The 27,445-nt window shown below is 39.9% G+C and overlaps 1 protein-coding gene across 18 annotated transcripts in view; it reads left to right on the forward strand.

Moving 5' to 3' along the window:
• Positions 1–27,445, forward strand: part of CACNA1C (calcium voltage-gated channel subunit alpha1 C) — a 429,930-nt gene that overhangs the window by 242,715 nt on the left and 159,770 nt on the right. For 17 of the 18 annotated variants that reach the window (XM_021389984.1, XM_021389880.1, XM_021389936.1 and 14 more), the window contains exons 6-7: positions 13,810–13,971; positions 16,712–16,908. In XM_021389984.1, coding sequence (XP_021245659.1) covers positions 13,810–13,971; positions 16,712–16,908 — 359 coding nt within the window. Of the gene's footprint in view, positions 1–13,809; positions 13,972–16,711; positions 16,909–27,445 lie in introns of those variants that run through there. The other variant, XM_021389999.1, reaches the window with a different exon arrangement.

Raw genomic sequence — 27,445 nt, forward strand, 5'->3', positions numbered from 1 at the left:
TACCAATAAATAAGGATCAAGCATCATGCAGAATGCCCAGTTCCTTCTACAGGCCCACACTGCTCCTGAACCTCCATGTTCTGTCTGTCCTGTACAAAATGGAGAGAATGAAATGGTGATTTTTAATAACCTTCCCCCTTTTCCAGGGGGAATTCATTCTTCCCATTTGTAGCATTGTGTCAACTTGGATGCACCAAGCCAGTTTACTGGCTGATGAGGATGGAGCATACAGTAAATCTATGTATTCATAGCTCTTTCTGTATCTCAGTGTGTAACTTGTGACATTTATCTTAGTCCATGCCCTGCACCTGACTGTCTTGCCTGTGATTGCTCTTCTGCTCAGTCACTCAATTCCTGACCCAGCCACTGAGACAGCATAACTGTATCTATTGCAGAGACTGTTTTACAGTCATTGAAATAAACACACCCAGTGCAGTCATTTGGCTTGCGTTGAGTTTTTGGGGGGTTTTAGTTGAATGCAGAATCAAAATTTTCAGCTGTACTTGCTGTTTTCCAGACCCAAGAAAATTAGCACCACTCTGTATAGTTGGGAAAATAATGTAATCGAGGTAATAAATACAGAATTCAATAAATCCAAAATGACATTTCTTTCAAGTACCAGCTATTTTTTTATTATGGCAAAGAAATGTGAACAATTCCTTTTTCTATTAATTGAATTGTATATACAAAGTATTAAGTTTTAAGAAAAATACTAGCTGGCAGTCAGGAAGATGATTTTTTTTTTCAAAAATGTATGCTTCTGGCAAAGTGAAGTTGACAGTCATCTGTTCTGCATTTATACAGTGTCACTAGGGGCTTAAGTTCATCCTCCTGATGCGTATGTGGTTATAGTATAGATACCATATAAATGGAGAATTCTGTGTTATCTTCCATGGATGGGATACAAAATATGAGAAGGAGCTTGATCAAAGTTTCCAACATATGAAGGGTTTGTGCGTTGATACCAAAGAGTGGAGTAAGCTGGAGGAGACCACAATCTTGGCAATTTACTGCCAGCAAACCCATGTGACAAAAGTCATTGACAACAGAGCAAATTGAAGCAAGTACCTTCAGGCAAAATTTGGCTTCCAAATCTTACTTTCGCCTTACACTTTGCTGTTTTTGCATTTAATCACATGAAGATTGTCAAGTCTAGTTCCTTTCATTCTTCTTGGGCTCTGAAAGCTTTAAAAAATCGTGCTTTTATGTTGACTTCTTCCATGCTCCTCCACTCTTGAACAAGACTTCTCAACCATCTGTACCATCTCTCCAGCACATACGGCACCGTGTGAGGACAAGTTGCACCACCTTCCCCATGTTCTTGCCTAGCTGTTTTTAATCTCAAGTGGCCAATTTGTTGTGCTTTCATTGCAAATAGGAAGGGAGTGGAGAAAAAAGGAGAGAACATTCTGAACCAAACATCCTCGTTAAACTTATTTCTTCACATTTTACTTAAAACTCTAGCCAGACTTGCAAGTCTTTTATTTACTTAGATCACCATTTCTCAAAGGAGTAATTTGATTCCAGCACAGCATCTCCCTCAGGTAAAGATCATTCCTGTGAGCAGGACTTACACAGTAAGGACCTAAAGCATGTTTCTTTGAGTGTACCACCTGCAGACTGATGTAATTTCATAATTTTTGATGGAAAAGGTTAACTCACTGTAGCAAAAAATCATCTTGTCTTAGCAAAGAAGATTACTCACAGAGGTATGGACTTCTTGTAATACAGATTTCTCTCATATTTAAGGAATGCCAATGAAAACAGAGAAATATTTATTATTTGATCACTGCTATGCAGCTCTTTTAAAAATAGCACTGACTACAAATGTACCCAATAACTGTGTCAGCTTTATCCTACTCATTTCTGTGCATGTTGGCATGATTATTCAGCATATCTACAAAACAGAACCACAGGACCACATCAGGGTTTAGGCAGTCTCTTCCAACTGAGGAAAATAAACCCCACAGTGACACCAAAGACATGAAGATAGTCAAAGAATCCTAGCTTGGCTAAGTGGGACATTTTTCAGAATTGCTCTGGATAGATCAGACTCTTTCTAGCACCATATTTTTCATTCTTCAAGTAGTGCACAGGAGTCTCATTCAGCATAATGGGCATGGGGCATAGCCATGTGAGAGGGTCCATGCCACCAAGATGCTTGTCTTAAGGTGTCTGAAAATCTAACTATGCCATCCATCACCTCCCAAGAACAGTTCCCATCATTGTTTGCACAGACTTTTTCCTGGACTGTTAAGAAGAAGAAGTATACATGCAGACTACAGCTAACTGGTATCACCAGGAGTGTGCTGGGTTTCCCGTTGTTCCCTTGTACATGCTGACTGTTGCTGAATCCCTTATGGTTGAGAGAAGATATTGCTGTTTAAGATCAAAAGAGTAAGGATATTATCTGATCTGTTTTCTTCTTATATTCTCTCCCTGATGACATTTCTACTGCATCTGATGTCCCAAGATTACATCAAGTGGTGTTTCATATTTTTATTCCAATTGGCTAAATTTTGTATTGCTAACCTATTTAAGATCTCATAAGGAATGATTTGAAGACCTTGTCCATTTCCTTTATAGTGAATATACATCTACTAACTCCTAACTGGACTTGTGGGAATTTTAACATACCCAAAGCTTTCTCATCTCCAGAAGAAGTGACTAACACACACCAAGTACCATTTGTCTTGGAAGCGAGACATAAGAGTTTGTAGAAGGGTTGATTGCTCAGAACACAGTGAGGCTCATGGATATTCTAGTGACCCCAGCATCATCTGAATTAATTTTGTTTGTCCTAGCGCTGTAAGATGCCGGTGGTTGTTGCTGTGGTTTTTACAAAGCATTATCAAAATATCAGTAAAGCACAGAGAAGTAGACCAGTCAAATAAGTCTCTCAACTAGTGAATGCATTTTATGTCTGTGTTTAGATTCCAGGTAGATTATTTTTTTCAGATCCAGGTGATCTGGATTTGTATCCATATTACTTCCTTTATAAGTGCTGGTGGAGGAAAAATGCCAAAGTACAAAGAACTGAGAGGAGGCAAATACAAGGAATATATTTAAGGATTTGAATGGCTACCGGAGGTCTTCCCTCTTCTCCAAAATTGACTGCTGCTCTCTGAGTGATATCTGCTTGATATTACTGTGCTTGTTGAGTACGTAGGAATATTGTCTGCGATGAAGAACTGATGAACTTTTCTGTGCTTAAGATGTTCACTGATGGAACTGGTAATTTGCTACTCTGATCTTGGTGAGGTATTGACCAAAGGCAAACAGCAGCCTACCTAGCCTGCCTAGTCTCTTAACATTTTATCAAAGTGTTCTTTATACCAAGGAGAAGAAAAGGAGATCAGATGACTTTCCTAATCTCCCTTTTTTCCCAGAAGCAAATCCAATTCCTGCTTAACACATGTAACAATAACTTATCCCATATGTGTTTTACCCATTTGTCACAATTATTTTTCTGAGTTGTCTGAGTAGCTATGCCTCTTATTTTTTCAGTTTTAGATCATGTTCTACTGGTTTGTCCTGCCACATCAATCACAATTCAGAAAACATCTGCTAGCCCTCTGCAAAGAATCTCTTTTTTTCAACTTTTGTAACGCTAAAGCTGTTCAACATTTTTCCATCAGAAGCGTTTTTGACAGAAATTAGCTCAAGGAATAAAAAACAAAACAAAACAAAACAACGAAAAAAAAACCAAGAAATCATCAAAATTCTCTTTTTGTCACTTTTTCATCAAGAAAACAGAATTTAGTAAGCCTCAGGAATGGAATAACCGATAGCAATTCAATTTAATGATCAGATTACAAAACCTCTCTAAATTTTCTTTAGGCTTCTTACCTTTCTATCAGGTACTTGCAGAGGATTCCCCTTTTTGAAGGCAGTAGTACACACCTGGTGTTAGGACTGGGACACAGCAAGCTGCATCTTAAAATGATCATCTGTCATGTTTTCTTTTTTATTACTGTTAACATATTCAGCCAGCAGTGTGGTTGACGTTTGTCTTGTTTTGCATTGGCTGCTGGGTTTAGTGATTTTTCTGCAGTAACTGCTGTTCCTTGTTGCAATCAATATTTTCTCCTAGGTTGTTACTGTATGTTGGTCTTTAATATGTATTGGAAGTTACTGCAAGGTAAAATTCCTTTTAATCGAGTTTGATATCTTGGTTGGAAATCAAACCAATATGTTCATGCCTCCATACAAATGAGATTTACAAGAGCTTGTTTTGTATATAGCAGTTTAGCAGCTTAATATAAACAGTGCCCAGAGAAATAATTTAAGGTTGAGTCTCACTGTTATCCTCACAATGTATGTGAAAATAAATTCAAGCTTTAGCCCAGCTTTTGCTTTAACATTTGAGTGTTGAGATCTTAATTGCACTTAAAATCTTTATTCTGGAGGAAGCCAAATGCCACTCAGATTTATATTTGTAGATGTCTGTGTCTGTAAAGAATTCAATTTAGCTTTTCAGTTTACTACTCTTGCAGCAGTAAAGCCTTATGATTCCCTCTTGACAGTAAAAGGAAATTTAAAATAAATAAAGGTTTAGTACCAGTGTGTTCCAACAAAAAATTTGAATTGTGCAAGTCATAAAGAAAGTTACAAAGGAAGTAAATATCAATAAAGAACCATTATTTCTTCTGACAAATATGTCTTTGGAAAAAATGCAGCCATTAATTTTTCTATTGAAACATACTAGAGCTACCTAGAGAGCTAAAGGAGGTTTTGCTTATTCTATCAGAAGGCATTTTTTCCCCTAAGGGAGTTTTTATTATCTGATGTCTGCAAGCAGAATTTTAAGTCTAATCAGATTATACAAATCAAAAGCAACAATCTTACTAGTGTGGAAAAGGAAAAATCTAGATTTTTAGGTAGACTGAGATGAGGCTAATGAACCACTGGATAGATAAGTCCCTGAATCCAAACTCTCCTCTTAAAATTAAGAGGCAAATCTGTTTAGATTTTTCTGGCCATATATTTTCAAGGATTTTGGCATTGCATAGTGCATTTTCATTGACAGCATTTTTTAGTAGTTAAAAAAAGTGAAAGTAAGTGCTACGTGCATTAAGATAGTAACAATGCAGTATAGTCATAGAATCATAGAATCACCAAGGCTGGAAAAGACCTACAAGATCATCCAGTCCAACTGTCCACCTATCACCAATAGTTTTCACTCAACCATGTCCCTCAACACAACGTCTAAATGTTTCTTAAACACCTCCAGGGACGGTGACTCAACCACCTCCCTGGGCAGCCCATTCCAGCACCTGACCACTCTTTCGGAGAAGCAGTATTTCCTGTCATCCAACCTGAATCTCTCCTAGAGGAACTTGAGGCCATTCCCTCCAGTCCTATCACTAGTTACACAAGAGAAGAGGCCAACGCCCAGCTCACTACAACCTCCTTTCAGGTAGTTATAGAGAGCAATAAGGTCTCCCCTGAGCATCCTCTTCTCCAGACTGAACAATCCCAGTTTCCTCAGCCACTCTCCATAAGACTTGTGCTCCAGACCCCTCACCAGCTTTCATTGCCCTTCTCTGGACATGCTTCAGGGCCTCAATGTCTTTCTTGCAGTGAGGGACCCAAAACTGTACACAGTACTCAAGGTGCGGCCTCACCAGTGCTGAGTACAGAGGGACAATTACTTCCTTGCTCCTGCTGGCAACACTATTTCCGATACAAGCCAGGATGCCATTGGCCTTCTTGGCCAGCTGGGCACACTGCTGGCTCATGTTCAGATTTCATAATCATACTTCGTATGGTTTGCATAGTTTTTTCATTACCTGATCAAGCAACTTTCTATTTATATGCTCTCAAAATACTCCCAAACACTCAGTATCACAGTGCTTTTGAAAATGTCATGCTATGTCTACCGAGAGCTCTGTCCCAACAATGCTTATTAAGCACAATCCAAAATTAAATGTTTAGTGAGTTTTCTTCTCCTGGGTTATATGTCCTGTTTGTGTCATAGATGATACTGTGCTTCTACATAGACAGCCAACTAAAGACAAAATGTAAGGATTTACCCAATATCTTGTTCTTTTTCTTTCATGAGAATGTAGAACAGTGCAGCTCATGGTATTCCAGCTATGCTGGAATAGCTCTTAGCCCTCATAGCACCCCAGGAAGATCTATTTTTGTCATCAATATATTTTTTTCGAAGAAAAGACTGTAATATTACCAGCTCTGGATGCACTTCTACATTTGCAGGATTGCTGTTAGCTTTTGTTGCCTTGCTGGTTTTTACTTTTTATAAACCTGATCACAAGTGATAAGTCAACTTACCTGTGGAACTGCGTGAACAGGCAGTTTACAGCAACACTGTTCATGACGATGAGATTTTGGCAACTTTGGGAAGGTCATTATCACCTGGAATCATTAGTTCTCCTCTTAAATGTTGCTGCATGTGCAGTGCAGACCCAAGTGCTCTCAGCTCATTTCTGTTACCATGATGCATTAACAGCTTCAGGTGTCCATAGTTCTTTGTTTCAAAAAAATTACATCCTTAGGACACAGTAATGTGTGTAATGTCAATAATGTCTTTGTCCGAAGCTAAGTACAGGCAGCATTTGGCACTCTGAAGCAAAGATTTTTCCAGCATTATTTCAGATCAGAGGTTTCTTAGCTATTTTTCGCTATTTTTTTATGTACACTAGACAAGACTTTTCAACACATTCCTACAAGTTTTCTCACTGACTCCACTGGCACAGGATGGGACCAGAATTTACTCCTCTACTGGAGTTTGAAAAGCTGTTCTTCATCACAGCTGCACTTGAGGAAGAAGGAATTTAAAAAGTGGAGGTGCGATGGATCATTTCACTCAGAACTAGTGCAATCTTCTCTCTAGACTGTCTTTGATTTTTGCATGGCTATGCGGAGAGAGGGGTGAATAAAATGTCTCCTTATTTGTTATTTCTCCCTAGGATTAAGTAAAAACAAAATCTTTAAAATGAGCACAAGAACATCGTTCTCAGAGAGTCTGTGATCATCCAGTCAGCAAACCATCAATGATAATTCCTAATAAAGGGTCAAAGCTGCTCTTTGCTGGCCTGGGAAGTGCCCTGGAAGTGTTCAAGGCCAGGCTGGATGGGGCCCTAGGCAGCCTGATCTGGTGCCTGATTTAGTGGCTGGCAACCCTGAGCACAGCAAGGGGTTTGGAACTAGGTGATCTTTGAGGTCCCTTCCAACCCAAGCCATTCTGTAATTCTTTACCTGACTTATTTTCAGCTTGTCTTTGGGAATCTCTTCATGGCAGTGAATATTTGACCTTATCCTCTCCCCTCTTGCCATGAGACTACTTTATAGTGCAATGTGACCCTTGTTTAAGGTAGTTTCAGAATTAACTCATAGCACTTCATTTGTGGTTTTAACCAACATGATCTTTCTTTTGTGATGTGCAGTTTTCAGTAAGCAGTCAGTTGCTGCTTTTTTCCCTGTGCTTCTTCTCTATACACAAGCAACTGCATGGAAGAGTCACTACACTTTTTTTTTTCTACTTTTTTTTTTTTTTTTTACCTTGACAGTCTGTAGATCTTGCAACTGAGCTGGGATCAAATATCTAGAGAATAAAATTGAGCTTGTAGGAGGTGCCTAATATGTTGAGACTGGAAGGTGAGCAAGAACTTTGATTCCAAGCAACTTTATAACAATATGAACACTAACGTGCTTTGAACAAAAAGCTATTAAAAATGTTAAAGCTGCACCCCAAACCTTCCAGGAGGGAAGAGGGATGCTTCTGTAAGTGGAAGCAGAGGTTTCTTCAGCAGACATGCGTAAAGCCTGAGGCAGAGCATACATTTATCCCACTATCTTCCTCAGACAGCCAAAAGCTGGGGCTCCATGGGCCACCATGCTGAGGGTATGCTGTGTTGCTTGGCTAAGTTAGGTCATTTTGGCCAGCAGGAGACCCTGAAGATGAGTTACTTCCCATGACAAAATGATCCAGAAGGAAGAGATGGATTTTGTTGTGGTTTCATTTTTGTTCTCGCCCCAAAGTACGAGGCAGGGGTAGTATTGCAAAACTTCACAAATACGAAACAGTTGTGTTTGCACACATGCTCATTTGTATGAATCCTCTTGTGTGTGTGTGGATTTCAGTTTGAAAAGTCAATGAAAACACAGTTAGAAAACAGAGGAATGAGAACACTAGGAGCAGATGCCAAAACTTTCTTTTTCTATTCATTCTAGCACTTGGTTTTGAGTTGTATATTCATATACATTTAAATAGCATTACCTATTCCAAAACAGTCGCTCTTTCCTAGCTTTTCTTTGCTACCAGTACTTCATCTGGTTTCCTGTCTTGTGTCATGACTGCCCTTGCTTTTCCAAGTCTTTCTCTATTATTCTTGAAACAGAAACAATCTCTGCAGCCCCAAGAACACTGCACTACATTCACAGAATTTGCCTTATCCAGCAATCTGCCAATAATATTTTGAGACTCTACCAAGGCAGAAGAGGATATCTCCTTGTACTATTACTGTACATCTGTCCTTAATTGAACCATGCCATCTGAGTTCCCTTTGCAACACTGGCAAGGAAAGTCTTAACATTTTCCCTCATAAATGATTTCAGATGTAATTATCTTGGATATCTTGCCATCACTGTGTACTCTTTTGTGCTAAAATGTCAGTTATTTTCCAGGCTTCCTTCAAAATTGGTATAAAACCTTTCATATTTATGAATATTTAATGTTTTTCAATGTTCTTAGCCAAATGCCTATGTTTATTACATGATAATCATCCACTTTGGGGAATATTTCTGGTTCCACAGCTTGTGCTGTGGAAATGGAGATAACTGTGGTGGCCGTCTCTTCGCGCACCGCCTGACACTTGGGTTAGCTGAGCTCGTGGCTGGGGACAGTGCAGCCACTCTACCACCAAGAGTGGTTCCCAGAAGTGATCTGACTCAGGCACACTGCTGAGTCACAAATCATTCCCTGCTTCCTCCTTACTTGCAGAAAGTAGTAGTTTTCTTCTGAACTAAATTAGCAGAAACATAATTACCTCCCACACCCTTGGCACTGGCTTAAGTACAAAAATCTGTGTGTGTGTCAGGAGGAGGGGAAAGGATGGATTAAGTTGAAAGTCCTCCTCTCCCTTTTATTCCCGCTCATTCCAGAAGGTCATTTGTATGAGACTGTGCCTGCTTGTCTCCTGATACAGGCAATATTATGGTGTTGAAAAAATATAACCCCACAAAACCAAAGAAGGAACAGACTCAGGATGCACTTTCCCTAAAGATCTGGACAGCTAACATGCCTAGAATAAGAAACCACTCTCTAGCAAACCAAGTTAGATGCAAAATTAAAGGCATGTGAGAATGAGAGATGTAGCTGTGCTTGGAAAGGCCCAAATGTTTTTTTCTGAGACCAGCCTACCATTAGTTTCCCTGGATGTGTTCCACTGAGCAACAGTGCTAAACAGCTGGGTCCAGTGCACTTTTTTGTGCCATCTTGCTGAGGCATTGGTCAAAATCCAAAGAAGCTTGTAAGTGTGCAATGGGATGTATAAGTAATCCCATTGCTTTAGGTGCAGATACTTCATGCTTACAGATAAGCACGTTCTTCAATAATTGCCTGCATTGACAAGACAGCAACCAGCCCCTTACATGAATGTCTTCCTGAGAGAAAAACACAGCATCGTACAATAGCTCTGTAACACCTACAGCATCCCTAACAGCATGTTTCTCATAGCTTTGAGAAAGATCTGTGTTGTTGGTACAAGCTCTTTTCCTTCTTTCTTTTCCATCCTCCCTACTCCCCAGCCGTGCCCTAAACCTTTGGGTTGACACAGTCCTGGAGGGACTGAAAAGGGCTTGACCCAGAATAAAAAAAAACAATGTTATTCCTATGTAGTAAATATTTAAAATGTTTTATCTGGGTAAATAAATGCTAAATTCTGTGAGCCCAGGGAATGGCATTTACATGTTTGGCTTACTAAAACATTTATAGAGTCAATGTCAGCCAACAGAACACAGCCAAGAGGGTTTTTTAAAGGTAAACTGTAATGCTTTTAAAATAAATACTGAGAGCTGTTTAAGATCTTCAATTATTAACAGAAGAAAAGTGGGGGCTGAAAAACGGCAAACAATCCCTTTTGTGGTGCTTTCTCTAACCTCTGCTCGGTTATCTCTTTGTCCAGCCCAGAGCAAGCTCGCCAGGGCAGATGTTGTGCCTTCTTCAATGTCTGGAAAGTGTCTAGCACATGCAGAGAGCTTCCACGACTGAATAAGTAAATGTAGAATTCCAGATATTTGAAAACAATTTCTTTCTATATTTACTTGCCAGGAGATAAATTCAGAACTTTGTGTTTATGGTTGGCTGGCAATCACACTGCCAGCGTCTGTGAGGCAGTGTGAATATGCAGCTCTCCACCTGGAAGGTGGTTGTTGACATCGCCTACATGGAATCCAAAGGCCAGATTTTGAGTCTGAACAGTCCACCAGGCATTCTGATTTAATTATAAGCTGCATGGCTCATTGCTAGGAGTGCCAGCTTTAAGTCCACAAGGGAGAAAGGGCAAAAGGTGTGTTATGATGTACTACAGGAAGCATCAGGCAATGGCAATTGTGTTGCCATGAGCATCCATGTTGGATGCTATCTACATGTTGTGGTGTGCAAAGGCCAAGAGCATGCATGAGCTGGGACAGAGAACTCATTTCATTTTAAGTTCAGCTGTCTTTTCTTCCTCTGCACAGGGAAAGGGCATATAAAAGTGCGTGGCAGTTCTCACCATTGTTTAGAAAAGGTTTCTTGACTGCATGTAAGATGATTCACCTTAATCTACCCTGATCAGAAATGCATCTGACCCACCACAGATCTGTTGTTCAGTTCAGACACTGATCTGTGTGCCTCCTGGATTTCAGAAGACAGTTTTGATGTGTTTTGAAGCACATGTTTTTTATAAAAAGAAATTGTCTCTGTTTGTTCTACCTGTCTAAAGTTCTTCCCCTGGTGCTTTCTTACTCCTTCATCTCTTCTCCCTGTTCTTCCCTCTGGTTGTCCAGGCCCCATTCCTCATGCCATTTCCACAACAGCTATTCACGTTGCAAGTGGCTGAGAATTGTTATGTAACTTAATGACAGCTACTACTTTGCAGCCATAAGCTTGACAAGTGTGGTGAGCATGGTCATATATCCCTTACCCTTCCACAATTAGCATTTGATACATCTAAGAGCATGTTCTATGATTTCTAAAGCTGCTACAGAGCTAGTGGTTTTAAACTTAAGAAACTGACTACTTTCATGGTAATATATGTAAGTGTGCTAATTACTTGAATTATCTGGATTTGAAAACATACTACCTGAACAAAGTACTGCACAGCAAACACCTCAGTTCATACTTGACAGTATTCATCTTCATCTCTTCTTCAGAGTTGGTTTATTATCCTCAGAAGCTTCTCTCTAATCTAGCTGAAGCACCTGTAAATCACAGAATCACAGAATTGCAGGGTTTGGAAGGGATTTCAAGAGATCATCAAGTCCAAGCTCCCTGCCAAAGCAGGTTCCCTACAATAGGTTGCACAGGTAGATGTCCAGACAAGTCTTGAATATCTCCATAGGAGATTCTACCACATCTCTGGGCAACCTGTTCCAGTGCTCCTTACTGTAAATAAGTTCTTCCATGTTTGTACGGAACTTCCTATGTTCAAGCTTTAAATTTATTAAATCTTTTTAATCTTCTACATAGAATCATCATGAAATCATAGAATCACAAAGGTTGGAAAAGACCTACATGATCATCCAGTCCAGTTGTCCACCTATCATGTTGTACATGTTCCCATGCCTGTCCACCTATACATGTTGTACATGTTCCCCTGCCTGTCTAAACACTTTGCCACCTCATGTTTAGGTGCAAGCCTTTGATTTCACAAACACTGCTTTATTAACAGAAAGGGCATTGGTTTGTGTAGATGTTATCTTTTCTGGACATCTGTGTTGCACTGAAGCACTTTCATGGCATGAATGATAATGAAGCTATATTTAAAACAAGAGAGCTTTTTGTTGAGCATGTTTTTCCTCCCTACCCTCTCAAGAGCACTGGTTATATATTATGATAAATATTAAGTCAATTAATAAAAAGAATTGAATAATAATAATAAAAATAATTAGGGCCTTTCTGTGTTTTTGTGTGGATTTATTTGAATCTACAAATATTTTAATTTGGTTTGGGGTGTTGTTTTTTTTTAAGTTCATAACCATACATAGTCTTCTGACTTCCTTGTACTGGCTTCCATTGTCTAGAGGAAAGTAGGACATTGTTTTAATTTTCTAGTGAACATCAGATTCTCTACTGCTGTAAAGTACTGGAGGGACGTTGATGTGGACTGCAATTTATTTTCTGTATATACTTAGAATTAATAGGCTGAATGAGGCAAGCAGTGAGGGGAACAGGTTGATTGCCTCATGTAATTACAGTGCTATTTTCCTGCTGAGTTTACCTATCCAAATAAGAACCTGAAGGTAACTGAGCAACCAGAGCATCCCATTCTTGTCCAGGATTATTTTTGAACATGACAGTATTGCCCTTCATGTAAGGATCTCCTTAAGAAATCCAGCATATTTCACGTAGAATATTTCCTCCTTTGGATGCTAGCATGAACCATTGACAGGTAAGTGAACTGACTGCAAAGACCTGAAGAACTGTTCTGACTGGAGGAAGCTAGTAGCCAACTTTGGATTGTGAGCAGGCAGTGAATGATCTTGCTAGCCTGGCAGCTGATGCCACCCGTGATTGCATCTACTGCATTCCGTCTTGTAGCTGGGGAGTGAACACAAGGTCTCAGCCCTAGCTGTGAACTGACAAGTGGTTTGTCTGTAAGTGAAAGCATTAAAATTAGCCAAAAAAGAAAGAAAGAAAAAGTAATGAAAATGTGAACCTAAGTTCTTAGATGATAAATTTTCAAAGTTAATTGTTATCACATATCTGGCAGATGTATCAGAGACATTTCCAACTCATGGATCACATTTTTCAAAAATCACAGCTAATATCAACTTCTCTGAGGAGATGACAGTATTTGCAGGACACACTAATGGCTTCTGGCTCTCAATCATTGCAAAATCATGAGCTTGTAATTGCTCTGATTTGGCTATTTGTAGACTGTTGAGTTCTAGAGGTCTCTCGATATTTCTGAGATTCATAGCTTCCCAATGACAGTGGTTGCTATCACTGCCACCAGCTGATGATAACTTTAAGACCTTGTAATTGTGAATCCTTACTAAACACTTCTGAGGCTGCCTTGGTTACCTTGGTTGTACAAACAAGAAGGAGATAGAGAGGAACACGAGTCTGCAGCTTGTGTCACGCTCACCTCTGAAAGAAATCAGAATCGCAGCAGGGACACAAATTCTGTTTTCTGTCTCTCCCCATTCTCTGTGGCGTGGCTCTGTGGCACCCCACCATTCATCCTCTTGTACATCTGACTGCGCTTGTCCTGCTTCAGTTCTGACTCTTCTTTGGTTTTCCCGTGTCTTAACTCCTAAATACCGTCTTGGAAACACCCTAGGTCTGATTTTCAAGAACAGCCAAAACGCTTAGTGTATTTCTCTCCAGAGCATGGCATTTCAATGACAGAGAAGGCAATACCTGTTTTACTTTAGCCTGCAATTCATACTGCATACTCTGAGTTGGTGAGATGTTGGGAATCTTCTGGAGGGAAGATGCTTATATCATCAAGGTATTTAGTTCAGGTGAGGGGGTACAAATTAAAAATGACATTATTCTTCAATTTATAGCCTCTTATAGGTGCTTTCTATAAATTTTGTTTTCTCGCTGATAAGTGCTTCCTTCTGCTCTCTCTGCAGGTCTCCAGGTGGTTTTAAATTCAATTATCAAGGCCATGGTCCCTTTGTTGCATATTGCCCTGCTGGTGCTGTTTGTCATCATTATCTATGCCATCATTGGACTGGAGTTATTCATGGGAAAGATGCATAAGACCTGCTACCATGTGCAAGGGGGGCTGATAGGTAAGGGGAATGCTCTGTGGCATGGAGCCCGCTTCCTTTGTTTTCTGTCTCTTATGTGAAGAATTCTACCAGTGTGTTCTGACAGGAGGGAGGTTTTATGCAGCCATATGACAGTCCGTGTGTGCTGGTGCAAATAACAGCCAAGTACCGAGCAACCATTTATTAGGATCCTAAAGTGCAGAGGGTGGGAGAAAGAGTACTTTGGTACTGCTGATCTAACTCTTGCAGTAAAATGAAATCTCCAGGATGAACAGAAACATCCTTTTTCACAAGACTAGCTCCTTCATTGGTTGAAAACTTCATTCACTGTCCTTAATTTAATTTAATATTAATCTTTATTGATGATCTGGATGAGGGGATTGAGTGTACACCCAGTGAGTTTGCAGATTACATGATGTTGAGAGAAAATGTTGATCTGCCTGAGGGTAGGAAGGCCCTACAGAGGGTTTTGCACAGGGTGGATCACTGGACTGAGGCCAGTGGGATGAAGTTCAACAAGATCAAGTGCCATATCCTGCATTTTGGTCACAACAATACCATGTAACACTTCAGGCTTGGGGCTAAGTGGCTGGAAAGCTTCATGAAGGAAAACGATCTGGGGTATTGTTCAGTGTTTGGCTGAACATGAGTAGGTAGTGTGCTCAAGTGGCCAAGAAGGCCAATGGCAATCTAGCTTGTATCAGAAATAATGCAGCCAGCAGGAGGGAGGTGACCATCTCCTTGTACTTTGCTCTGGTGAGGCTGCATCTTGAGTACTGTGTTCAGTTTCAGGCCTCTCTCCAAAAAAGATACTGAGACCCTGAAGTATTTCCAGAGAAGTGCAATGAAGCTGGTGAGGGGACTGGAGCACAAGTCTTATGAGGAGCAGCTGAGGGAGCTGAGATTGTTCAGTCTGGAGAAGGGGAGGCTCAGGGGAGACCTTATTGCCCTCTACAACTCCCAGAAAGGAGGCTGTGGCGAGGTGGGGGTTGGCCTCTTCTCCCAGATAATACTGATAGGATGAGAGGAAATGGCCTCAAGTTGCCCCAGGAGAGGTTCAGGTTGGATATTAGGAAAAACTTATTCTCTGAAAGAGTGGTGAGGCATTAAAACAGACTGCCCAGGGAGGTGGGGGAGTCACTGTCCCTGAAGGTGTTTAAAGAAAGGGTAGAAGTAGTATTTAGGGACATGGTTTAGCAGGCAACTTTGGTGGTAGTTGGACGGTTGCACTAGATGACCTTAGAGGTCTTTTCCAACCTTTATGATTCTATGATAATTTCATTTATTTTCCTGGATTTCATCCCTCTCAGTGAAAGGAAGACCATTTAAACAGCGTTTTTCACTATAGACATGAGCCAAAAAACAGAAGACACTGAGGCATTATGAAGTTATTATGTTTTCTGGGGGCATCACAGTCATTTAGTCACGCCAGCGTGTGGAGAGTGATACTGAAGCAGCAATTGCAGAAACTGGAGGTGCTGTGCTCAAAACCAAGGACAAGTGAAAGCCCCTTTAAGGCCAGATTTTTAACAAGTGACAAAGCAGCAAGATCATAGATCTGTTCTGATTAGATGTAGAGGTGGCAAGGAATGATGGTAACACAAAGCTTTTCTGAAGAAGGCTCCATGCACAGTGGTGTATTTGTGCTAGAACAGGAGATGGGAGGGAACAGCATCGTGCTGTGTTCCTGTTTTGGGTTTCCCAGTGGTTGCTCTGCTCTGCTCCTTGGATGTGGCTCACCTTTGATACAGAGAAACTGTCTCCAATGGTGAGAGTTTAACTTGCTCATCTTGAGCACTCCATTTTTGCCTAGTCTATTAAAGCTACAAGAAAAACTGTCAATTGCTGCTGAATGCAGTAGTGGCCACTTTAATGTGGACTTTTGCCACACAGAATAAGAGACAACCATAATTGCCTGCTCCCCTGCACATAGATACCTGCATCTGTTACAGATGTAGCACAAGACTCTGAATTCTGTATAATACTCTTGTTGCAGGAGTTTTTGTGCCTGTAAGAATTTTTTTTCTGTAATATTTTTCATAAAGCAAAGCATTTAGGCAAACTTGTTGTAAGGGTTCTCAGATCTCTGGAAACACCCAGATGGAATAAAGGATGGATAATCAAGCATTAGAGTCTTACAGAGCTTCTGAGTGCCACTGGGCTATTGATAAAATGTCACATAGCTTCTGAACTCTGAAAGAGCGGAGCTCCAGAGACTCCTCCTGTAATTTATCAGTGCCCAGGCCCATGCCATCCTACCTCCAGAGCACTGAAGCTTCTGCTGCAGGGGTTCAGCCTCCTTCAACATGGTGCCAGTAAGTGGTGCAGATCCCTTCCAAGGTTAACCCTGATGCCAGGTGACTGCCATAGGAAAGCATTGGTCATAACATGCAGACTAAAGAGATGTAATAGACTCGAACTAATGTTTCCTCTCATATTGAAAGATGTTATTTCTTCCTCCTAGGTGGATAAATGTTTAATAATGATAATAATGACGACATTTTTTAAAAATATATTTTAGTTTTAACTGTTAAAATTGACAGCTTAGCCATTTTTTCTTTTTTTTATTTACAAAAAGAAAGAGAAGCACAACAAAACAGCCCTTTGATTGAAATTAATGGTTTCTTGTGTATTTTAAGAGAAATCTTTCAAATTCATTGCAAAATATACTTGTTAAAATCAGATGTCCTTCACTTGCTTATCACAGTGTCAAACAGCAATTAATTCTCTTCATCTCTGTTTTCTCCCTCCTCTCCTTAAGATACACCTGCAGAAGATGACCCGTCTCCCTGTGCCCCCCAGTCCGCACATGGGCGGCAGTGCCAGAATGGAACCGAGTGCAAGGCAGGCTGGGAGGGACCCAAGCATGGCATTACGAACTTTGATAATTTTGCTTTTGCCATGCTGACAGTGTTTCAGTGCATCACGATGGAGGGGTGGACAGATGTACTCTACTGGGTACGTATCCGAAAATGATAACTGAAAGGCTTGCTTATGTTCTCCATCAGTTTTGAAACTTTGGGCATTAGACTGAGCTTTGTTTTTTACATTTGTTTTTAATAGTGAAGGCTTGGTTGCTTGTATGGAGCTTTAATTAACTCGGAATATTAGTGGGTGAAATGGGAGGGTTTAGATGGTGCAGTTAAATCAAATGTAAATATTGATTTTAAAGTGATATTATAATGTTGAAAGATGGCACAAGGCTTACTAGCTGGCATGTGGCTTATTGCTTTGAAGATTTGCAATGTACCTTTGTTGACCAGAATGTTATATAAAGACCCTCTCTGCTGGGGTAACTATCCCATGCATCTCCAGATTTGTACTATACAATTAGATGTTTTATCTATGGCATTAATGCAACAAAGGCACTATGCTGATCAGCTCATAGGTCTCACAAACCCCACTTCATGCCAGCATGACTCCTGATTATAACTTTTATCCTAATACTAATTCTTCATTATCTCCTAACTTTGATACTTACATAAATCTTGGTTACATGTTTAACAAAAAAAAAAATCATAATCTTTAATCTAAATGCAGAATTTTAAATGAAATCTCATCTTGTCCTTTACCCTAACTCTGAAACTTCCAATGCCTTTAGTTTCTGCCTTGTAATTTGTAACGTATTGGAGGATTCAGTGGAAACACAAATAGGCTATAGGAGTTAAAATCAGATTTGGCCTGCACTTGTAAACCAGATACAAACATTCCTGGATTTAGCTCTTGCCATCAACTTTTGCACAAATACATTATGGTCCAGGCATTTAATTCACACACAGTTCAGTCCTGACTGCACAAGGCTAACCTAGGCTGTTTTTTGACAGCTGGAATGTTATGACATTTGGTTCTCCAAGATGGTAGGAATTCCAGTGCTTGACGGAATTTAACCTGAGAAGACCCAAAACACATGAAAGGGTAATCTGGACTGAAGCAGGCTTGCACTGTTAATCAGCATTAGCTTCTCTCTTAAACAAGAGCCTAAAGCTGTATCCTACCCACCAGTGGGTTAGAGTTTACAAGATTTTCCTTTGAAGATTTAGCTTATCTGCAATAGATATTTTTGTGTGGAACAGCTAACAGTTGTCCTTTTATCCTCTTAAATTCAGATTAGAACTGTGACTCTAGCTTCCTTCTAATGCCTGAGATGAAGGACAGAGATCAAACTACAAGGATAGTCCAAAACTCAGAACACAGAAATTGGCTTTACTTGAAGAGAGGGTATAAATTAATAAAATAAAGAAGAACAGAAGTTAAGTCAGAAAAGGAACCAGGCAAAACTACTCTACTGCTCAACTATGGCTATATATAATATACCTGTCTTTTTATCACATTTAATTCACATTCCTCCAATCTCCTTGCACCATCTGTCTGTGTAATTGAGAGGAGTTATGGGAAGTTTGGGGGGAATAGAAAGTAAAAGATATCAGAAATAAACACAAAGATAGCTTTGGCAGTGCGTGCCATTTAGTACTGTGAAAGCTATCCACAAGTTATCATAATTTTCATCGAAGGCACGTTTTACAAAAGACCCTGCTGATCCCTGCACTTTTGAGTGTATGTGTCATTTGCATGACTGGATGTGAATCATTCAGAAATCAGTTATCAGTTATCTAATATCAGAAGCCAAGAGCATATACTCACTGCTAAATGGTTTTCCACCGTGACTGCTGCAGATGGCCTGAGTTTTTTATGGCATCCCTGCAACAACCTATTAGCTGTTGACTTTTGTTTGACATTCAACCAGCTTTTTCACCAAATTCCTGAATGGTTCTTTTTCCTTAGGAGGCAGTATGGTGAACTGAGAACTGAAATTAATACAGATGGATGGTCATTATTGTCAGGGGCATCTGGATAGTTAGGCTTTTAGGCTACAGCTTTGATAGAATACTTGCTTTAGAAACAGAAATAGTATTTGCTATCTTCAGTTCACTGTTATTCCTAGGCAACACTACAAAATAGAGCAAGCGCTTCAGTCATAATTTTGTTAACTGAGGAGGAATACATTTAATATGTAAACAAAATAATAACAACCCCCCAAAAAACATATCACCTATGCTTAAAGGCTGTGAAGTACCAACACCTGAGCACTTGAAATGACAGACACACTCAAGCTGATGTAACCAATCCTAAGAGCACTGCTGTCCCATGTCAGTTTTTGCCTCTTTGTTTTATAATGACAAAGTGGATAGAAGTCATCACTGACCAGTGTTTGCTGTACGATGGAGTAGATATCTGAGATGTGATGAGTATTTCTGTCAGCAAAAAGAAAGTGGGGGCAAATGTTAATTGGGAAATTACTACAGGGCACACCTGTGAGAAGCACTGTGTGCTTAATATTCATACACAGAAACCATTTCTATATATTCACACTGCAATTTCATGTGTGGATGTTTTAAACGGTTTCAGATATGTTTTTATACAGTAAGTTTTATTGTCCATGCAAAGGACATTCCAGCTTAAGCTAGCCAGATAAAGGGAAATAGTACTTGTGGATGGTAAAGAATAGAAAATATTCAACATTTCAAATTGAGAGTGAATGAAAAAAATGTAGTTAGTAGTACAGGATGTCAATATGCATTCTTAAACTTCGTATGAGCCATCATTTCCTTAGTGAAGCTTGACTCATATATAACTCTCCTTCCCGGCCTTTGCATTTTTTGGCTGAGTTGACTTGAGGTTAACAACCCACTGGAGGCTGCATCTCAAGAGCGCAGAGGTAGGCTGTTCTCAAGTTGATAACATTTTGAAAGATCTCTTGCATCTACAGTGAGCTCATAGAAATTAAACTTGCTTTATTAGGAGATATTTCTGCATAGTTAATGAAAATAAGAAATCTAGACTTAAACATCTCCACTTTCAACTGCATCCTGAGAGAGAGATTTGGAATAAGAAAGGGTTATCTGCAATTCAGACAGTTTTGTGGCTGAAGATAAAAGGTGATGCTTCTCAGAAGTCATTCCTTAAACTTAATGATGTAAGCTTATGGATTATTTTTAAAAGTGCTAAGCATTCAAAGTTTGAGCTGACTGTTAGGTTTTTAACTCCTCTGAAATTCAATGGAGATACCAAGTTTTGAATCTGATCCTGCTGAGGTCAATGGCAAATTTCCAGTTAATTTCAAAAGGTCAGGTTCTCAGCTTCTGCTTTGTTAAATCTTCATTATACTGTCTAGATGTTCCACATGCAGTCATATGTACACAAAGACTAGATAGATAGATGGCTGTTCAGGGCCTTTGTGCCTGTTGTGCTGGTCTTCCAAGGACATACATGTTGATGTAAGGTGTTTTCTTTGCTCTCTCCTTAAATCTGAAAGTAATACCTTGACCTGAAACTCAGCAGAACAGATAAGGCTCTGGGCTGAATTATTTGGCTGGAAATGTTTAGTCAATGGAGCAATTTCATTGGTTTAAGTGATGGGAGCTTAGCATGTTTCAGCATGTTGCCCTGGAAAATAAAACTATTAATGTCATGAAACTCATGTTTGTCTTATACCACACTTCTCAAGGTTAAACCTGCATGTTTAAAAACTAGAAAGCTGTATGACTTTCCACAAGCCCTGGACTCTTACTCCACTGAAATAGCTTTCCAATTTTACCTTCAGTTTCTTGCTTCCTTCTTCATGCTTCCCCTCATGTCTCCTTCAGCTTTTCACATTTGTAGTGAAGCCTGTCTCTTCTCTTATGGAGTACTGTTTCCCAACCTGATCCACATACCCACAAAGAGATAATCAGAGACAGGAAAGCAATAAACTTGTATTCCCTAGAAGGACTTGACATCAATGAGATCAATACGCTTTCCAATCTCCTCTCTCATTCATCAGATAAGAGGCATGAATAGATTGACTTCTTATGAAATGTGAAAGAAATATGTTAGGGAAAAACAGTTTGACACTGTTGTAGCATCAGGTAGATAATTACTTACGTGGAGACAATTTTTTGATGTAAAATAAGTATGTTGGATAGGATGAAAATCTTTGCAAAGCAAACTTGTTTACTTTATACTGAATGAATGATCTTTGTTGAAGGAAGTGCTAAGTGCTTATAGAGTTTTATCTCATACACTGCCTCAACCCTCCAAGGTTTGCTTTGTCCCACTATAACTGCCGGGTGGCTTTGTCTCATGTGCAGTCAGATCACAGAATTCTTTGAGCTCACAGGCGCTTCAACACATAATTTTTCCTATGCATTGTAGAAATTATTCTCAAGACCCTTCTTAATGTCTGATCAGCCATCCTTGGCAGCGGTGCTCCCTTGTGAAGACACCAGCGTCCATTTTTGAAGGCCACTCAGTTTTGGGAACTCTCAGCAGCAGATGCAAATCCAAATGTTACACACAGAGTCATTTGGTATTTCATAATCAGCCTCTGCTGCAGTCCCTTATTCCTTATTGTCTTGTTGACTAAGAAGGAAAATTAATCCCTGTGCAGTTTGTAACAACCTATTTAAGTATTTGTAGGCATTTGTTGGGTCCCCTTAATCTTTTTTTAATCTGAGCAGATTCAGTTCTTTCAGCCTCCCCTAATGGGACTTCCTTTTAATTATTTTTTATCAGTTTGTTACTGTCCTTCAGGGGAAGTTTCACTTCTGAGTTAAATACAGCTTGGACAATGTCATGTCTCGAGAAAGGCTTTCCTCTTCATGTGAAATCTGCTTTCTGCATGCAAAACTGTCCACTGCCACCTCAGTCCTAAGTGCCTGGTCTCTCCACTCCCTTGCAATTACATGATCGTATACATAAATGAAACAAGGTACAAAGCAAGTGCAAAACACAAGGGAATACTGTTCCACTGAGTTGTTCATGCTGCCGGGTAATGGAGAACCTCGCCCTGGGTTATTCTGCACACAGCTTGGCCATTGCAGCTTGAATTCTAGGATGGAGTAATTCTACTTTTTCTACTTGATTATTAATAACGAGCAACCTTGAGCCTGCCATCATTTCTAGAACATTGGCTTTGTCCCATGTCATTTGGACAATGCATCAGAATGCTTTGTTGAATCTCTGAAAATAGCATGCAGTGCCTCCAGGGACAGTTTACCTGAAGGCTCTGACTGTAAACTAAAGACTGTTGTATTACTATATGGCCTAAGGCCAGCTCTGGATCAGATCCAGGACACTAACTTGTTTCTGGAAGAGATGCCTGAACTGGCACATGGTAGACTGACCCCTTTAAATTTAAACTGAGCAATCCTTGGCAGACTTCTCCAGCCTCTGGGCAAGAAAACACTTCAGTAATCAAAGACGGCACAATAAAGCCACCATAGTGTAGTGAGACTGAATCAGTCAAAATGCTTAGAAGCATCGCATCCCCAAAAACTGCATGGACATTAGATGGGTTAGACAGACTGTCCTAGAAGAGCCTTCCATCTCTGAATCTTTGAGATAATACTTCTAAGAGTCACTAAATGGAGCTTGAAACTGGAGCTCATTGTCAACCTTAGAATCCCAGTCATGAAATTAAACTAGGGAACAAATAGAACAACAAGTATAATTTACTTTGCCGACAGCATTGAAACATCTTGTGAGCTTTTCTCATCCCTCCACAGCCTGTTGCATCCATTGAGGAAGATGTGAGGAATACAGTGACATTGCCACAAAGTGGAAGATGTTAAACGCAGAGTTGCAACCCCCAATTTTCACCAGCTGTGTTTTTCCTTATAATCCTTTATTCTTGCAGCACTTATGCTTGATTTAGAAAGGCTCTCCACACAAGAGAATGATCTGATTCTAAGAATATATGTGTCCACATGTTTCCATGGTGTTTATTCCCCATCCTCCCCCATCCCTCCAAGAAAGTGCTGGGCTTTTATTGTTGTGGGGTTGAGGGTTTTTAATCATCTTTTTGGCAGGGTTTGGCATGGATGTGAAAAATTAACAAAGAATAAGCACGCAAGTATGAGCAACCCATCTCTGGGATTGCAGTTTTTTCTTCTCCATCTGCTGTAACAGTGGTGGGAAGGGGAGAGGGCCCACAGTTCAGAGCACTGAAGGGCCACAGCATTAATGCCCTGGAAAAGTACTGTCCATGCTCAATTGGCATAAATGCTGACTTGAATCTGTTTTCCTTTTTCTCATGAACAACTGCATATGCAACTGTCATGGTTGCCTGTACTGCTGCCTTGAGCGTAACAGCAGTGACTTGCTGTTTGCCACTTTCCACAAAAACCTACTGCTGAACATTTGCTTTTTGCAAAGGCATACTTGCTATGTGAAATGAAGATTTCATGAGCCCTTCAGGCCTCAACTTTGGGCTTCTCAGTCCTATTCCTTCATATGAAGAGAAGCTCTCTATTAAAAATAAGCTTTTCCATAGGATGGTTATGGGTGGGTTAGTGCAGACCCTCTGCCCAGTGCTCCTGCATGGGAAGGACCTCTTTAATAGCCCTGTCATTCTGTTGCCCTTTCAGTGTTCTATCTTCCTTTGTTCTACCTTAGACTCTTTCCTAATTGCTGATGTCTAATCACCACGGAGACCTTCCTTGTCTTCAATCTTTTATCTCAGAGCTGTAAAATTAAGATCTAAGCTACTGGACACTTCTAAGTGACCTAGGATTTTGAGTGCCTTTGTTTGTGGGTGCTCTGCTTGGGCCCTACTACCAGTCTTTCAAGAACTGGTGAACGTTGTCTTCTGAAACAATTGTCTTCAGAGGGGTTAACTTTGGACCTAGATCCATCAGGCAGATTCACAAATAATAGACTGGTTCATTATTTGGTCCCCAGGAAAGAAAAGGACTGGAGGATATGCCCAAGGTCAGAAGTGATGACACGAGGACAGACTATTTGTAATCCTTATGTTTGAGTTTGGTTTTGTTTCAGCATCTGGTCTTCAAGACATAAGCAATACAACTAGTCCTTCCCCAGTCTTACTGCAAATAATAAGATCTTTCCTGCCTGTGCAGAGAATTTGTCCACTAATGTTGACTTTCTTTGCTGATTTATGTGGGATTTATGCCTGCACACAACTTGCAGACCCTCTGATGAATGTCATGCTGTCATATCTAGTTTAGCTGCTCCTGTGGCTTCCTCTAGAACTGTTGTCTTCTAACGTATGAACTGCACTCAAATTGGAGGCCTAAAAATGTTTGGGACGTCTTCCTAAAGATGGAAGGTGATAAGATTTATGAAATGAAAATTTGGAAGCTCAATCAGAGGGCTCATCACTGCAGAACAGCCCCACTTTTTAAAGTATATCTAGGAGTCAGACCTGGACACTGTGCTCAACTTATTCACATAGTGTTTCTACTAAGACTTTAAAGAAAAAGAGAAGAGGTGGCCTGGTCTTCTCATACACAGCTGCACCTCATTCAGATTTCCCTATAGTAGTTTCTTCAGTGAACGTCTAGTGAATGGGTAGCATGCCTATCAGATACTGTGAGGGCAAACATTTTGTTTGAGACTTTTGGGTGTGATTTCACAACCAGAAGCTGGATTCATCATCTGAAATACAGAATGAATTTCTAGGAGTATCATAGATTGGGATACTGGCTACAAAATAAAGTAGGATATTCAGATAAAATACATAACAAACAAAAAAAACAACACCACTGTCATCAGTCCCACCTCCCTTTAGTAAAGAAGGTAGTGATTATGTACAGGTCACAGTACCATTTTTCATTATCTTTGTTTTTAAGGACTTTATTGACTATGTAAATCAATGAACAGTATGGGTTTGTGTACTCTTGTGCGTGCAGCAATCAGTGCTCTTCTGATATACTTGTAGAATTTGCTATCAGTCCACACAGATAAATAGAAGCAGTTATAAAATCGCAATACAATAAAACAGGCAGAAAATCCTTTCTGGATAATCAACCATGCAAATGTAAATACAAAATAAACAGAGGCAGGAAGGAAAAGCCCAGAATTCTAGGGTGAAATGAAATCTTTAGATTTGGAAACCCACCATCCTAGGGGATATTTCCAACCCTGAAATCAGCACTTTATTCTTTTGGAGTGAATTTCCAAAGCCTTTAAAAGATGAAAAGGTTTTTAAATAACTAAGCAATGGTAAGAGATGCAACTGCTGCAGTAGCTTTAATGAAAGAGCTATGAGCCCAGTGGCTAAATAGCCTTTGGGCTTTTGGATGACTTTTTCAAAGATCAACCTTTTCCTTTTAAAGGGAAAAAAAAAAGAAGCTGTACACATAGGAACAAGGCAACACACACAAAGCTCTGTGACTTTTGCCTCTGGAGGCCTAAATTCAAATCCTAATCAAGTCACACAAGTCAAAATAATTTTTGGAGGTCACTACATGCCATTTCTGCAAATTGTGAATTCACCCAACAAGCTCACCTACTTGTGTAATCGGCCACATGAGAGAATGGGAAGCTTTAATGGGTGATGGACTCTGGTTAGAGATCTGACTTCAGCAGGATGCCACAGACAGTCCAGGGGCATAAGTCTTCTCAAAGTAGATGTACTTCTCGGTGGCCTAAAAGAGTGGTGCAATAAGAAGGCAAAGATAATGTCGCTGTTGATTTTAGTTGTTGCACAGGGACAAGACAGGGAAAATGGTCTGTCAGCCACCTATATCAACAAGCAAAATGGATCAAGAACAGAGTCATGGAGTACAAGAGTCCATTTGTGGTAAGCCTTGGAGACCTGCTCAGGCTTTAATAAGAGTTCTGCCTGGATCAATGCATGGTCTGTTCTTTCCTTGCTGGACTGGATGACCTAGGCAGTCGCAGTGCAGACAGAGCATAAGAATGACCTGAGCAACCCTTAAAAAACAAGACACCACCATGCTTTTGAGGGAATAATTTAGACGGGATTATTCACAACCTCAGATTGCAACAGATCCAGTACAGTGTAGCATATGAGTTGCATTATCACTTAACAGTAGATTAAAAGCAGTATTTCACTTTTGAGTCAAAACAGGCTGAAGAAAAATTTAAAACAAAAATGCGTATGTGCAAGTATCTAACTAAGACATTCCTATAATGAGAGATTTTGATTTGTCATTAGTGTTCCATTTGTTCTGTTTTTGGAAGCTTGTATAGAGGTTTTTGGAAGTTGCGTCCCAAAGTGTTATTTTTAGAATGCTGTCACTGCTGGAACAGTAAGAAAGAAGGGGGGAATACTCTGAAATCTACAGGTCAGTTTGTTCAATCTCCTATTTTGTTTCAGAAACTCTAGAATCAGCCTATAGCTGGACACATTTTAAATGTATTTTGTGCATCTCTGTCCATTGTTGCCCTCAAGGATGTTCGTATACTCTGTACACTGAAGGATGAGTTTTGATCTTCCACTAACATAGGTTCAGTTCTCTGCCTTCAATGAAGTCTGTCTAAAACTAAAACTTTGACAAAAAGGGATCTGAATTGCTCATGCAAGTACAGAAACCCAGGACTTCAATAACAGTTATTAGACATCTCCTAAGTAGAATCATAGAATGGCTTGGGTTGGAAGGGACCCCAATGATCATTGAGTTCCAACCCCCTCTGCCACAGGCAGGGCCACCAACCTCCAGATCTGGTACGAAACCAGGTTGCCCAGGAATGTCCTGAATCTGCCTATATTTTCCATGCAGTGCTGTAGGTTTTATGGGAAAAAGTTTATGTAGTTGAAATGAGAGAACTGAGATGAACTGGCCAGGCCACAAATGTTGGCAGCCTATCTAGTTTGTTTTCGTGGTTTTCTAATTTTGGTTTGGTTTTGTTGCTTTGTTTGCTTCTTTGTGTTTTGTTTCTTTTTTTTTTTGTTGTTTTGTTTTCTTCTCTCTTACATATTAAACCTGGAGAAAAGAGAGTGAGGTGGCAGAGCAGGAAACTTGTTGGAGCTCAGAATTTAATTGACTTTGATGTAAGGAATTCTATCTGTGTAACTAATGTTTTCAGTAGGAGTGTGGTATCCCTGTGTTGCCAGACACTCTGCAGAGATACATAACGTCCTCCAGTTTGTACAGAAAAATAGAAAAGTTCCACAAAAAAAAAAAAAGAAAAAGAAAAAAAAAGCTAGAGTGGGATAGGAATAGATGTAAATGGTATCTTCCTGATTATTTCTAGTTTCCCTCCCTTATTATACTTGCCTACAGAAATTTCCCGATGGTACTTGCCATAACAACAGTTAATGTACTGGTGTTATGTCAGCAAAATCTGCTTCTCAAATAGTTCATTTGCTATGGTAATCCACATCCACTTGGAGCATTACTGGTGCTACTAAATCTTGCCAATCTGTGAAAACAAAACTAAGCAACAGTGTTGTTTACTTCAAATCAAGGAGGAGCCTATCTTCATTTATCTGTTTGGAAATGAAAAATGTGAAGTCAAATGCCAGCGACTTTCAGCATCACTTGAAGTTGGACTGTGGACTTGTGTGAAGGCTGTTTAAAATTACAGATTTGAGACAGCAGTAAACACACTGAAGCCAATATTTCCCCTACCTCTTCTGCAAGCACAAAGTACTGTGCCATATAACTATGGGATCAGAGAGCATTTTCAGAAGAAATAGCTTGCAATGGAAAAAGTTCAGCTCAATCATTGTGTGCCACAGACATTTTGA

Source organism: Numida meleagris, chromosome 1 (genome assembly GCF_002078875.1).
Source record: "Numida meleagris isolate 19003 breed g44 Domestic line chromosome 1, NumMel1.0, whole genome shotgun sequence".
NCBI classification, from domain to species: domain Eukaryota; kingdom Metazoa; phylum Chordata; class Aves; order Galliformes; family Numididae; genus Numida; species Numida meleagris.